A 15169-nucleotide genomic window follows, 5' to 3' on the forward strand; every position below is an offset into this window, starting at 1 on the left:
GGAAAGCTAGGCAGAATACAAAACGGAGTAAAACATTGAACACATTAACACGCTTCTACTGAATCAGACCCTTGGTCCATCAAAGTCAGTATTGTCTACTCAGACTGGCAGTGGCTCTCCAGGGTCTCAAGCAGAGGTCTTTCACATCACCTACCTGTTAACTGGAGGAGATGGGAATTGAACCTGGGGCCTTCAGCAAGCCAAGCAGATGCTCTACCACTGCGCCACAAATCAGCCCCACAAGGTCAGGGAATAATCAGCCAATGCTTAGAAAAGGCTGAGCTGTCCAGACAATAGATGTCAACACTTGAGCTAAGGCATAAATGTCTCGGCAACCCCGTAATGGCAACCAACATCTTACCCGAACAACATTCATTACATAATATTGTCGAAGGCTTTCACGGTCAGAGTTCATTGGTTCTTGTAGGTTATCCGGGCTGTGTAACCGTGGTCTTGGACCACGGTTACACAGCCCGGATAACCTACAAGAACCAACATTCATTACATTTTAGAAACTTCCAAACTGACATATTATTTTGGAAATGGTACCCGTTCACTATTAGTTTTTCTCTTATAAATGGGAGGTTTCTACAACTCTCCTACACCAATGAAAAACTGAGAAGTATTTTTACAATAACCAAAACCTGGTATTTTGGCACACAACCAATGTAACACATATCATTTACCAGGGACCAGGCCTTTTCTGGCTCTTTGGGCTGGGCTCCCTGATGAAATGAGGGAGGTCCCTTCATGGAGATCTTCTACTGCAAGGCCCGCTTGTTTGCCAAAGTAGGTGCCTTTTGAAAGAGCAAGGGACAGAGAGGTTTGCCATTTCATTTTTTATTTTAACTGAGATGTTTTAATTATTAAATATTGTTTAACTATTATTGCAAGCCACCTTGAACCACAAGAAATAGTGGAATATAAAAGTTCTAAATAAATAAATAAGGACGTCTTGAGATTTGCGCACCTACCAAACAAATCTCTTCCAAAATCCCACCTCCCCCCGATACACACAAATGTATAATTGTTACAACTATTTTGAAAGGCATGTTCGTCTGAAAATGTCACTGTCTAAAGAACATCCAAAGAACTCCCAGGCCTACTGTGGATTTGAACTCAGATTATAAGCCAACACTCTGGATTCTGAACTTAAGTGGCCCACATTTTGAATATTAGCAACACAGCTCAGATTCACTCATGGGGATCAGTCATGGCTGGAAGAGCCCATATCAAGCGTCTGTAAGAGGATTTCTGCCTTACAGCTTTATACCCAATTTTAAAGAGACATGCCACACTAACATTTGAAACATTTAATGAAGCCCAGATCATAAAACCCACACAAAGCACAGAAAACACATGATCTGAATTACCTGACAAAAATAACAACCCCTTTAAAGAGTTATAACCCTTTCTTAGCCGAGTTTTATTTTATCTGATTGATAAAGAAACAATTATGGGTGGCCATCTGCCTGGAGGAAAAACGTATGCTGTCCCTTTAACAGAGGGTTTATATTTACCTCTTCAGTATCTCTTCTACTACCCATGTCCACACACTAAGCTTCTGAAAAGGGGCAGGATAGTTCTTCCCCTCCAGGTCTGTTACCAACCCTAATGCAGATATCTTTCCAAAATAAAGTGGTGAGAGGAAAGGAGAATTTTCTTACTCTGCTCCATAAAGGTACGATCTCAATGGAGGAATCTAAGGAGGACTGTGAGGAGTCAAGAAGTGAGGAGTAAGCCTTGACCCAGGGCTTATTCCAGGTCATTTCCTGCTCATAGAGTCTGAAGGGGTGGATTCAGAGCAGAGGAGGGAATCTTACTTCTGCCTCCTGATTTTCTCTGACAGAATCTGGGGGTGGGGGGGGGAGGAAAACTGGGATTGGGGAATTAGTGTTACACAATGTTCACTTGCCAACGCCAAGGATACCTGCCCATTTCCACAAGACTGAATTTGATGGGGAGGCTGGACCTCTCTAAACTGATGGAGTTGTTGGGTTCGGGGACAGAACCTTTTCTTTTTAACCCAAATTAATTCTGCTGTCAGAACTCTTTAGCCTTCACAGCTGTGAGGCCCCTTTGTGGGTTCTTAGATGCTGTTGAAGATTGCTGCTCTGATTGAATTTCTTTCCACACTCTGAGCACTGAAATGATTTCTCTCCTGTATGGGTCCTTAGATGCTTTTGAAGACCGGAACTTGTAGTGAATTTCTTTGCACAGTTTGAGCAGTTAAAGGTTTCTCCCGTGTGGGTTCTTAGATGCACTTGTAGATTGGAACTCACAGTGAATTTCTTTCCACATTCTGAGCATTCAAAAGGTTTCTCCCCAGTGTGGGTCCTTAGATGCCTTTGAAGACTGGAACTGTGACTGAATCTCTTTCCACACTCTGAGCATTCAAAAGGTTTCTCCCCTGTGTGGGTCCTTAGATGCATTTGAAGACTGGAACTCATAGTTAATTTCTTTCCACATTCTGGGCACTCAAAAGGTTTCTCCCCTGTGTGGGTTCTTTGATGCTGTTGAAGACTGGAACTGTGACTGAATTTCTTTCCACACTCTGAGCACTGAAATGATTTCTCTCCTGTATGGGTTCTTTGATGCACCTGAAGAGTGTCACTTCGTCTGAATCTCTCTCCACAGTCTGAGCAGTGAAAAGGTTTCTCCCCTGTGTGGGTTCTTAGATGCTTTTGAAGACCGGAACTTGTAGTGAATTTCTTTCCACACTCTGGGCATTCAAAAGGTTTCTCCCCTGTGTGGGTCCTTAGATGTACGTGAAAAGTGCCACTCTGACTGAATCTCTTTCCACATTCTGAGCATTTAAAAGGTTTCTCCCCTATGTGGGTCCTTAGATGCATTTGAAAATTGGAATTTGTAGTGAATTTCTTTCCACATTCTGAGCATTCAAAAAGTTTCTCACCTGTGTGGGTTCTTAGATGCTGTTGAATACTGCGATTGCAACGGAACTTCTTTCCACACTCTGAGCATTCAAACGGTTCCTGCTCTATGTGTGTTCTTTGATGCTTTTTAAGATTGCCACACTCAGTAAATTTCTTTCCACACTCTAAGCATTTGAACGGTTTCTCCCCAGAGTGGGTTCTTTGATGAATTTGAAGACTGGCAAAAACAGTAAATTTCTTTCCACACTCTAAGCATTCAAAAGGTTTCTCCCCAGAGTGGGTTCTTTGATGAATTTGAAGATTGCCACGTGAACGGAATCTCTTTCCACATTCTGAGCATTCAAACGTTTTCTCCCCTGTGTGGATTATTTGATGCTGTAGAAGATTGCTCCTCGAACGAAATTTGTTTCCACATACAGAGCATTCAAAACGTTTCTCCCCTGTGTGGATTATTTGATGCCGTAGAAGATTGCTCCTCGAACGAAATTTGTTTCCACATACAGAGCATTCAAAACGTTTCTCCCCTGTGTGGATTATTTGATGCCGTAGAAGATTCCTCCTCGAACCAAATTTCTTTCCACATACTGAGCATTCAAACAATTTCTCACCTGTGTGGGTAATTAGATGCTTTTGAAGAGTGTCACTCCGAGCGAATCTCTTTCCACACTCTGAGCATTCATAGAGTTTTTCCTCTGTGTGTATTCTTTTGTGTACAGGTCTTTCCACTGTGCATTCACTAATTGATATTATATTCGGTTTGATCAGAGAAGCACAGAGGCCTTCATTCCTTCTTATTTTGGTTGTCTTTTCTTCTTGGACTGGGATTTCACAGAAGCCCCCTCCATAGCAAGGAATGGGTTTATCCTTTGTCTTCTCTACGTGGCTTCCCTCCTCCCTCTCTGGTTCATCTCCGTCCCTGAAGCTGCCTTTGGCCTTTTCATGCTTGACTTTTTCCAAAGAGAACCCCTGGAATTTCCCATGTGTTTTCTCTGCATTTCCTGCTGCAATAAAAAAGAGGTCCAATCAGCCCCCCTGCAAGAAGCCATGCTATCATTCAGGCACTACCCATTAATGGGTGTGCATTTCCTTTATCAGAATTTCCTTCCCCTCAAACTGAAACACTAGTCACACCTTATCTCCAGCCAGGCCCTCCAGTACAGCTGTTTCTATTTACTACCTGCCTACCCCTCCCCCACACTCCCTGTAACGACTTTAAGGGGGAAAGTAGCAAGGAATCATTTCCGCACTGTTCACATTTGACTTGCAGAGCAGCTCTCCTGTTTCTCTGCTTTTGATTAAAGTTCACATGACACCCAGTCCTGCCACCGCACAGAGCGTTTTCTTCTAGTTGTGATGAGAGCTATGAGAAGTTGGATTTCAGCCTCCCACAAATGCATGTTTGGTGTGGGGAAGTAGAATGTAGAACCTCACCTCACAGTTCAAAGGGGACCCACACAGTGTTTGCAATAGGTGCCAATTTTGGGAGGGGCAAGAAAGGCCTGAAGGCATCTGGGTGGCCACAGTAGGACAGGGTTCATGGAACTTGGGCATCATCTAGCCTGGCTATTCTTAATTAACACCCACCTTTCCCTGGCAAATACAGTATCTAAGAAACCTGCAGCCAATCAAGAGCCGAAGTTGTGTTTTTATCCAGAAGTAGCTTTTGAGCTACCCAGATCCCAGAATGGCTCCCTCCCTCCTTACCCAGTGGGATTTATAATTCTACAAAACCAAGCGTTTTTAACAAGAGAAGCAGAAACCCTCCATGGCTATTCCTTGCCTTTCCCTTGCCATAACCATGAAGGATACCCACTCGCAGCTATCTCACTTGGGAAGGAAATACTCTCTTCAGATTCCCTTGAGGAACTCTCCAGCCTTTCTTCAGACACAAGGCCTTTTCTGTGTCCACCGTAGTCACTCTTACATTTTTAGCTTCTTTGACTTGGGGGGATGGGATTATGATCATTTTATATGGGCAATGAAGAAACTCCCAAGTAAAGAAAAAAAATTTCTGGAAGGACAGAAAGCTGGTCAAGATCAAAGCTGACAATCCCAACTAGTGTAAGGGTGACAGATCCGTTCCAGAGCACAGTCAGAGTGGAAGAATGTAATCCCATTTGGGGGAAGGGATGTTATAAATATTGGCAACTTAGAAATTAGGATCTGGCCCCTTCCTCTCATCCCACATCAGCCTCAGGGCATGAACCCCCTCTGGCTTGGGTGGTGACCACAATATGGGCTTCAGTTGCCCTGGGCCATGCAAGTAGCATGGGTCACTTGAACTGGCCATGCTAAACATGGCTTTCTCTGCCACCACAACTCCTCAAGGCCCCCAGCAGTGGGCAAGGAGTGAGGCAAGCCTCAAAATGGCATACTGCTGTTCAATATTTTCATCCATCTATCATCCCAGTGGCACCTATGAAAGATCCTTACCCAGACAGGCCACGCTCTCATAGATCTCCAGCATGACTTCAATGTAGAGAGCTCTTTGGCCAGGATCCAGCAAGGCCCACTCTGCCTCGGTGAAATACACAGACACGTCCTCAAAGGAAGCTGGAGACTGAAAGAAAAAGCAGATTCCCCCGTCAGAGATCATGCCAGGCAGAGACAGCACTCTGGAAGGAGGCAGTCCGAGAGGGTGCAGGATGGAGAGCTTGGCATGGGCAAAGGGAGTGGCTTTCAGAGCCTCTCTCGCTCGCACATCTTAGAAGCAACTGCTGGAGTAAAAGGCCCCATGAGGAAGGAAGGGGACCCAGGCTGTCATCTCCCCTACCTGGATTGGAGGTGAAGCAGCCATTTCTACTACTCTGCAAAGACAGTGGCTCGACAGCATCTCTTCACTGCCTGTGAGGGAAACAAATAGGCAGGAAGCATGTTAGCCTCAACTTCCTATTCTGTTTGCTTGAGGGAATCTGGCTTCATGCAACCCGGGTTCCTAGGGTTGTGAAACCTTGCCCTGTGTACACTCAAGAAATGTGTAAGGATTTTTAGGAAACTGTGGGAGAGGTGACAGAGACGCACCAAGTACCCATGAGCCTTGTGGGGTGATAAATGATGCCAACACATTTCTGACTTCTATGAGATATGAAATGTGCCCTGTGAACTCTGGAGCTCAAACCCAAATCAGCATCCAAGCAGGATCACATCAAACAGCCAAACACACCATTTGCACACTGGCTGGTCCCTCCCACATGCCCTTGAGTCCGAGCTAGCAGAAGAGAGAGGGAGGTGGAAATTATGTTGCATGATACGTTGCTTTAACGTCCAACTGAAAGCTCAGACAAGGCTTTAGTGCCTGTGATAACTCTATGGTAATATCGATGGGTTTCCAGAGTGCAGACATTCTGATGTCACATCCAGATTTTTGGCCAGGTGAGACATCAACCTGTCCTCACATCCCCCCCATGCTCCACTGCCAAAGTTTTTGGGGGTGCCAGGCCATGGCCCGACATTGTTGCCAGCCCTCCTTTCATCTGCACACCCTTCCACAACCAGCCTGAATGGATGTACTACCAGAGTGACACTGTGAACAAGTCCCACGAGGCCCACACCAAGAATGGGGGGCATTTCTATGTCTATTTCTCACAAGGAACCCATGCAGCGGTGAAGACAGCAGAGGATCCTGGGACAACAACCACAGCAATGCTTCGAAAGAAGCCTCTCTGGGAGAAATGAAGATGCACCAACAGCACACAAACCACACCAGGCGAGAAGGAAAAGATGCCTCTTCCTGGATTGTCTTTTACATGATATGCAATCACTGACCATTAACAAAATTCCAACATTAAGTGCCCTGTGACAGTCTGGAACCTCCGATTCAAAGCTTCCCATTGCCCCCAAAGCTCCTGCCCAATACATGACACACCTTAATATCTCCAGCTTTTGTAATCCAGAATTATAATTCAATCAAAAACTGCCCTTCCTGGTGCCATTTAGTCGGTTCTACAGTTTCCTTTTGATTACTCTCAGGTGTTCCTTTATCCTATGTCGTGATCTTCTGTTTCTTGAAAATAACCCATTTTATGCTATGGGCCCAAAACTGTATAACTTAACCTGACTTTAGAGTCAGGAAAAAGAGTCTCTCTGATTCTGGAGACTAGCTGAACTGCAGCCTGCTCACAACACAAACTGGATACCTTTTCATTTCATCTGATTTCTTCACAGAACAGGACCGCTCTCCCCCTGATCTTTCCTCCATATTCTCCAAACCATTATTTCCCACTTCCCACAATTAGCTCAAAGATTAACTCCTGCTCCAAACTAGAGGAGCTCTGCTGAATGTTAGTTGTTGCTATATTAATTGGAATAACGAATGTGTCTGCTAATATTTACTTAGGATAAGTTCCCCACCACCACTTTTGTACCAAATTCCTAAATAAACTGTATTCCTTTTAAATCAGATCTCTTGTCATCCTTTTCCTACTAAAGACTCTCTAATCACAGCCTCCTCTTTAAGGAAAATATTCCGCTTTGCTGCACCCTGCACCAACATGCAAACTAATTCCTCATATTAATCTGAATGCATGTTCACGGGGATGTGGTAATAGCATCCTAGTCCAGTATCCTGTTTCGGGCTGTGGCCCACAAGAGGTCCCCAGAAAGCCATTAAACAGAATCCAAATTATTGGTTCTTATCAACAGGCTTTCAGATGTATGCTGCATCAGAACATGGAGGTTCCATTTTTTCACTATCGCTCACAGCTGTGCCCAGATTTGTCTACTGTTCCTTTTTTGAGCCACCTGGAATCTCTATAATGGAAGGAAGTGGTGATATGAAGTTTGGTTGCTGTGAATAAGAATGGAATTGCCCTGCATGAATCTGTCTAATGCCCCTTAAAGTGAGTGATCATCACTACATCCTATGACCCTGAGACCCAGACGTCCACTCTGTTTTGTGTGCAGAAGCGTGTCCTTCCTCTCCTGCCCTAAACCTTCTATTCAGCAGCTTCACAATGTGCCCCAGACCCTTCCAGGCACACGGCATGCTTACCAGGTGAGAGGGCATCTTGGGCACACACCTGGACCTGCACTCTCTGTCCGTCCTCTGATGAAGCTCTTTCCGCCTCAGAGATGTTAGCTTCCATCTTCACAGAGGGTCGCCACATCTGAAACAGCAGCGAGTGTGATGGGTTAGAGAAGGAACAGAACAGGCTGAGGAGATGGATCCTGTCCCGCTCTCAGACTCCTCCCCCTTGCTATGACCAGCCGAGCTGCTCCAGCCTCAGTGGTAAGACCTAAGGGCATGTTTTCTACCAACCCTGGTCAAGTATCTAAAATACCTGACAGGGAGGTCTTAGGCTAAGGTCAGTTATCGCTGCTAGAATGGACTGACTGAGGACCCCCTCACCTGTTCTGTCTGCCTCTTCTCCTCAGCCTGACTCAGGAGGAAACCTTCGGCCAGGGCCACCGCCTGGGAACTGGTCTCCGGCCCGCATCCTCTGACCCAGCTCTCCATCTCCGAGGGCAGGGTGATCAGGAACTGCTCCAGGATCACCTGGTCCATGATTTGCTTCTTGGTGTGCCTCTCCGGCTTCAGCCAGCGGTTGCAAAGTTTATGGAGCTGGCTGCAAACCTCTCGGGGCCCATCAGCCTCATGGTAGCAGAAGTGCCGGAAACGCTGGCAATGTTCATCAGTGATCACAGTGTCCTGAGCCAGGATTTCTGGCACAGCTCTTTCCCAGAATTGAACACCACTCCCAGCCTGGATGGGATGGGGGCCTTTCCTTGCTCTCTTGTCAGTTCCAGGAGATTCTGCGTCCTTCTCTTCCATCTCCTTCCCCTTCTTTTGGGTCGCCTCCAACTGTGGAGAGATACCCTTAGTAAAGTGGTGACATAGAGGGAAAAGATATCAAAAAGGCACAAAGAACCCAAAAGAGAATGGAGCTACGTCACTCACCCTGGCCAAGAGACCCCTAAGGATTGTCCTGGTAGAAGCATCTTTGTGGTAGCTTGGGGATCAGAATTAATGCTATCGTGCTATATTACGAGACTTGCCAGCTGCCCACCAATTGACTGGGTTGCCCCAGTCAAGTTTAATCCTTTTACCTCTATAGACAAATGGCAAATGCTTCTTGTCCCTTCCATGAGAAACGGATCTCAGAAAATGGTACTGTTGGGTGGGGGGGAGAGGAGAGATTAAAACGAAGGCAAACTAAAAGCAAGCTCACCCTAAGCACACGGAAGCAAGTCTATTCAGAATCTGCCTCGGGCCTTTTCCCTAGGGATTACTCTCAGAAAATTGGTTTTAGGATTCCACTGAAAATCAGTGTTCCTGTAACATCTTCCCAGGATCTCAAACAAAATGACTCTTGTCATTGTTCCATATCCGATACAGTTGCCATGTCTGGCTTGGGAAATTCCTGGAGATTTGGCCACTTTCTCTGCCCTCAGAGGCTCTGGGGGTTATTCCAATGACTATATTCATGTGGAGGGGGATTAAGGAATGGCATCCCGTACATCGCTATTTACATTTGCAGACAATTTTAGACAGGGCTTTTTTTGTGGTGGTGGTACTCACAGCTGCTGGGTACCAGCACCTTTTTGGAGGACGTTTTCAAAGTCCTGAGAGGGGAATTGGTGGAAAGCAGTACAACTTTATCCATGAGTATAGGCACTTTGCCCCTTAACAATACAAGCCCTGGTTTTAGGGGTTCCCCTTATGCATGGGGCACAATTTTGTGCAGTTTGGTTGAAGGAGACGCTGGCTATACAAGATCAGGTCAGGATCAAGATGAACCCTTTTCTGTGGACTTAGGGGGATGGCAAAGTTGTGGGAGTCTGCCTGCTTTCTGTACTCCCTGTGGATCCCTTCTCAGAAGCAGGGTGCTGGTGACACTCGATTTATAGACAGCTATGGAGACTCTTTTCTGTGGGAATCTGGCTCTCTCGGCCCTCTGCTGTCATGCTATTTGGCCAGGAGCACGTTCGGACTACTGGGCTCAATCGCCAGCCAACTGTTACGATTACTACACAGTCAAGAACATATTTTTATGCTAGCAACCCAAATAATGTAGGAATCGGTGCTTTTTTGTTATTCCTATTAAATTCCATGCATATTCAGAGCTTTACCCCAAGTTATTTCAGGCTCTGAAAGCTTCTTTCATTGTTCAGTAGTGGTAGTGTTTATTGGCAAATGCTGCAAAAGTGTAAAATTAAAGAAAAGAGGGGGGACCCTGGATGTCCCCCACTCATCTCCCCTACCTGGACTGGAGGTGAAGCAGCCATTTCTACTCCTCCACAAAGACATTTGATTGATAGCATCTCTTCACTTCCTGCAAGGCAGACAAAATAATCAAGAAGCATTTTAGCTTTGACTTCTGATTCTATTTGCTTGAAAATCCTGCTTCATGACCTCCAGGTTCCTAGGATTGTGAAATTTGCCCTGTGAACACTCAAAGAAATGTGTAATGATTTTTAGTAAACTGTGGGAGAGGTGACAGAGAAGCACCAGGTACACATGAACCCTGTGGGTTTACAAATGCTGGCAACACGTTTCTGCCCTGTGTGAGATTTTAATTGTGCCCTGTAAACTGGAGCTCAAAAACACTACAGCATCCCAACAGGACCAGACTAAAGGCCCAGGGACACCATTCATCGACCAGTTGGGTCCTCACATATGCCCTTGAGTCCAGGCTGGTGGAAGAAAGAGAGGGGGTGGAAATGAAGTTGCACGATACATTGCTTTCACATCCAACTGAAAACTCAGACATTCGGATGTCACATCGAGGTTTTTGGCCAGATGAGACATCAACCTGTCCTCACATCCACCCCATGCCCTGTCCCCAAAGTCCATGGGGTTAGCAATCCATGGCCCGGCATCCGTAGTCCAGTATCCTCTTTCGGGCTGTGGCCCACCAGATGTACTTTGCGGAAAGTCTTTAAGCAGGGGCACAGAAGCCAAATTACTGGCTCTTAGCAATGCATTTTCAGGTGACAGATTTCGTTTACTCAACATGGCTACCACCTGTGCCCAAAGTTGTCTACTGTTCCTTTTTTGGGAGCCACCTGGAATCTTTACAATGGAAAAAAGGTGAGATATGAAAACTGTCATTCATGTGTATAGCAATGGAATTGCCTTGCATGAATCTGTCTAATGCCCCTTAAAGTGAGTGATCATCACTACATCCTATGACCCTGAGACCCAGACGTCCACTCTGTTTTGTGTGCAGAAGTGTGTCCTTCCTCTCCTGTCCTAAACCTTCTACTCAGCAGCTTCACAATGTGTCCCAGACCCTTCCAGGCCCAAGGCATGCTTACCAGGTGAGAGGGCATCATGGGCACACGCCTGGACCTGCACTCTCTGCCCGTCCTTTGATGAAGCTCCTTCCGCCTCAGAGATGTTAGCTTCCATACTCTCTTGAAGTAGTAGAAAAGGGCAAGAGTCCAGTAGCACCTTAAAGACTAACAAAAATATTTTATGGTAGGATATGAGCTTTCGTGAGCCACAGCTCACTTCTTCAGATACAGCTAGAATGTGAATCCATCTGTCTTTAAGATATGTCTTTAAGTGCTACTGGACTCTTGCCCTTTTCTACTACTGCAGACAGACCAACACGGCTACCCACTGTGAATTATACTCTCTTGAGGAACTCTCCAGCCTTTCTTCAGACACAAGGCTTTGTTCTGTGTCCACCGTAGTCACTCTTACATTTTTAGCTTCTTTGACATGGGGGGGGGGGGGATATGATCATTTTATATGGGCAATGAAGAAACTCCCAAGTAAAGGGAAAAAATTTCTGGAAGGACAGAAAGCTGGTCAAGATCAAAGCTCAGACAAGGCTTTAGTGCCTGTGAAAACTCTATGGTAATATCGATGGGTTTCCAGAGTGCAGACATTCTGATGTCACATCCAGATTTTTGGTCAGGTGAGACATCAACCTGTCCTCACATCCACCCCATGCTCCACTGCCAAAGTTTTTGGGGGTGCCAGGCCATGGCCCGACATTGTTGCCAGCCCTCCTTTCATCTGCACACCCTTCCACAACCAGCCTGAATGGATGTACTGCCAGGGTGACACTGTGAACAAGCCCCACGAGGCCCACACCAAGAATGGGGGGCATTTCTATGTCTATTTCTCACAAGGAACCCATGCAGCGGTGAAGACAGCAGAGGATCCTGGGACAACAACCACAGCAATGCTTCGAAAGAAGCCTCTCTGGGAGAAATGAAGATGCACCAACAGCACACAAACCACACCAGGCGAGAAGGAAAAGATGCCTCTTCCTGGATTGTCTTTTACATGATATGCAATCACTGACCATTAACAAAATCCCAACATTAAGTGCCCCGTGACAGTCTGGAACCTCCTATTCAAAGCTTCCCATTGCCCCCAAAGCTCCTGCCCAATACATGACACACCTTAATATCTCCAGCTTTTGTAATCCAGAATTATAATTCAAATCAAAAACTGCCCTTCCTGGTGCCATTTAGTCGGTTCTACGGTTTCCTTTTGATTACTCTCAGGTGTTCCTTTATCCTATGTCGTGATCTTCTGTTTCTTGAAAATAACCCATTTTATGCTATGGGCCCAAAACTGTATAACATAACCTGACTTTAGAGTCAGGAAAAAGAGTCTCTCTGATTCTGGAGACTAGCTGAACTGCAGCATGCTCCCAACACACACTGGATACCTTTTCATTTCATCTGATTTCTTCACAGAACAGGACCGCTCTCCCCCTGATCTTTCCTCCCTATTTTCCAAACCATTATTTCCCACTTCCCACAATTAGCTCAAAGATTAACTCCTGCTCCAAACTAGGGGAGCTCTGCTGAATGTTAGTTGTTGCTATATTAATTGGAATAACGAATGTGTCTGCTAATATTTACTTAGGATAAGTTCCCCACCACCACTTTTGTACCAAATTCCTAAATAAACTGTATTCCTTTTACATCAGATCTCTGTCATCCTTGTCCTACTAAAGATTTGCTAATCACAGCCTCCTCTTTAAGGAAAATATTCCGCTTTGCTGCACCCTGCACCAACATGCAAACTAATTCCTCATGTTAATCTGAATGCATGCTCACGGGGGTGTGGTAATAGCATCCTTGACCAGTATCCTGTTTCGGGCTGTGGCCCACAAGAGGTCCCCAGAAAGCCATTAATCAGGGGCACAGAACCAAATTATTGGTTCTTATCAACAGACTTTCAGATGTATGCTGCATCAGAACATGGAGGTTCCATTTTTTCACTATCGCTCAAAGCTGGGCCCAGATTTGTCTACTGTTCCTTTTTTGAGCCACCTGGAATCTCTATAATGGAAGGAAGTGGCGATATGAAGTTTGGTTGGTGTGAATAAGAATGGAATTGCCCTGCATGAATCTGTCTAATGCCCCTTAAAGTGAGTGATCATCACTACATCCTATGACCCTGAGACCCAGATGTCCACTCTGTTTTGTGTGCAGAAGCGTGTCCTTCCTCTCCTGTCCTAAACCTTCTACTCAGCAGGTTCACAATGTGCCCCAGACCCTTCCAGGCACACAGCATGCTTACCAGGTGAGAGGGCATCTTGGGCACACACCTGGACCTGCCCTCTCTGCCCGTCCTCTGATGAAGCTCTTTCCGCCTCAGAGAAGTTAGCTTCCATCTTCACAGAGGGTCGCCACATCTGAAACAGCAGCGAGTGTGATGTGTTAGAGAAGGAACAGAACAGGCTGAGGAGATGGATCCTGTCCCGCTCTCAGACTCCTCACCCTTGCTATGACCAGCCAAGCTGCTTCAGCCTCAGTGGTAAGACCTAAGGGCATGTTTTCTACCAACCCTGGTCAAGTATCTAAAATACCTGGCAGGGAGGTTTTGGCTAATCGCTGCTAGAATGGACTGACTGAGGACCCCCTCACCTGTTCTGTCTGCCTCTTCTCCTCAGCCTGACTCAGGAGGAAACCTTCGGCCAGGGCCACCGCCTGGGAACTGGTCTCCGGCCCGCATCCTCTGACCCAGCTCTCCATCTCCGAGGGCAGGATGATCAGGAACTGCTCCAGGATCACCTGGTCCATGATTTGCTTCTTGGTGTGCCTCTCCGGCTTCAGCCAGTGGTTGCAAAGTTTATGGAGCTGGCTGCAAAGCTCTCGGGGCCCATCAGCCTCATGGTAGCAGAAGTGCCGGAAACGCTGGCAATGTTCATCAGTGATCACAGTGTCCTGAGCCAGGATTTCTGGCACAGCTCTTTCCCAGAATTCAACACCACTCCCAGCCTGGATGGGATGGGGGCCTTTCCTTGCTCTCTTGCCAGTTCCAGGAGATTCTGCGTCCTTCTCTTCCATCTCCTTCCCCTTCTTTTGGGTCGCCTCCAACTGTGGAGAGATAATCTTAGTAACGTGGTGACATAGAGGGAAAAGATATCAAAAAGATATCAAAAAGGCACAAAGAACCCAAAAGAGAATAGAGCTATGTCACTCACCCTGACCAAGAGCCCCCTAAGGATTGCCCTGGTAGAAGCATCTTTGTGGTAGCTTGGGGATCAGAATTAACGCTATCATGCTATATTACTAGACTTGCCAGCTGCCACCAGGCTAATAGTGAGAGCTGCACCAGCCTGACAGCTTGGTCTCCACTGCAGGCGTTTAAGGGGCTGTGAATAGAGGCTGTTCCGCATTTTCGTGTCAGCCTCCCCTACCTGGAGGATTCACCGTTGTGCAGCTCCTTGGCAGCCTCTCCTACCCTGAGGACCGGCAGCTGAAGAAGCGGCAGCTTTGCCTTGCGAGGACCTCGCTGAGCCGCGAGCAGCCACGTTCACCCCATCCCCCCAAAAAAGGCATTTTAGGAACGACTCTCCCTGGCCCCAGTCGGCTGCCTCTTGCTCGCAGCCTCCCTGGCCAGCCCCCCAAACCCATCCGAGACCGGGCCGCAGCTTCAGACCAGATGCCAAAACAAAGGGCTCCCCCATTCCCCCCCCCCTCCTGTTTTCTTGCCCGCCCCTTTTCTCCCCACCTCTCCTCTCCGGGGCTGCAACATCTTCTACTCACCCAGAGCCAAGGAAGGGTGGAGGGAAACGCGCTGGATCCGGCCCCAAAGCAGCAGCAACAGCAGCAGAGTGGCCTCCAGGGGAGGAAAGCGCATGCGCGAGAGCGCGCGGGGAGTTCATTTCCGGGGTCAGAGCGAGCCCTGGGGAAAGGGGCGGGTCCGAATGCAGCCTCCTTTCTAGGACTCCGGGCTCTGTCCCCTCCCCTCCCACCAATATCAAAACGCTCCCAGCGGGTGGTTGTTGCCTGTGTTGGAGGAGGTGGTTTGGGTCTGGAAGGGGCAGTGGAAGGTTATTGTTAACACAGGCTCATGCGGG

The 15169-nt window shown here is 47.0% G+C and overlaps 1 protein-coding gene across 1 annotated transcript; it reads right to left on the reverse strand.

Annotated features, from left to right (window-relative positions):
• Positions 1 to 2060: 2060 nt before the first annotated feature.
• On the reverse strand, positions 2061 to 13886 carry LOC130490704 (oocyte zinc finger protein XlCOF6-like). Its single transcript, XM_056864548.1, has 5 exons — positions 13827 to 13886; positions 13412 to 13498; positions 8338 to 8694; positions 7885 to 7999; positions 2061 to 3502 (listed from the first exon to the last, which is right to left on the reverse strand). The coding sequence occupies exons 1-5, from the start codon at positions 13884 to 13886 to the stop codon at positions 2061 to 2063; spliced, it is 2061 nt and encodes a 686-aa protein (XP_056720526.1).
• Between the last annotated feature and the right edge of the window lie 1283 nt (positions 13887 to 15169).

Source organism: Euleptes europaea, chromosome 1 (genome assembly GCF_029931775.1).
Source record: "Euleptes europaea isolate rEulEur1 chromosome 1, rEulEur1.hap1, whole genome shotgun sequence".
NCBI classification, from domain to species: Eukaryota; Metazoa; Chordata; class Lepidosauria; order Squamata; family Sphaerodactylidae; genus Euleptes; species Euleptes europaea.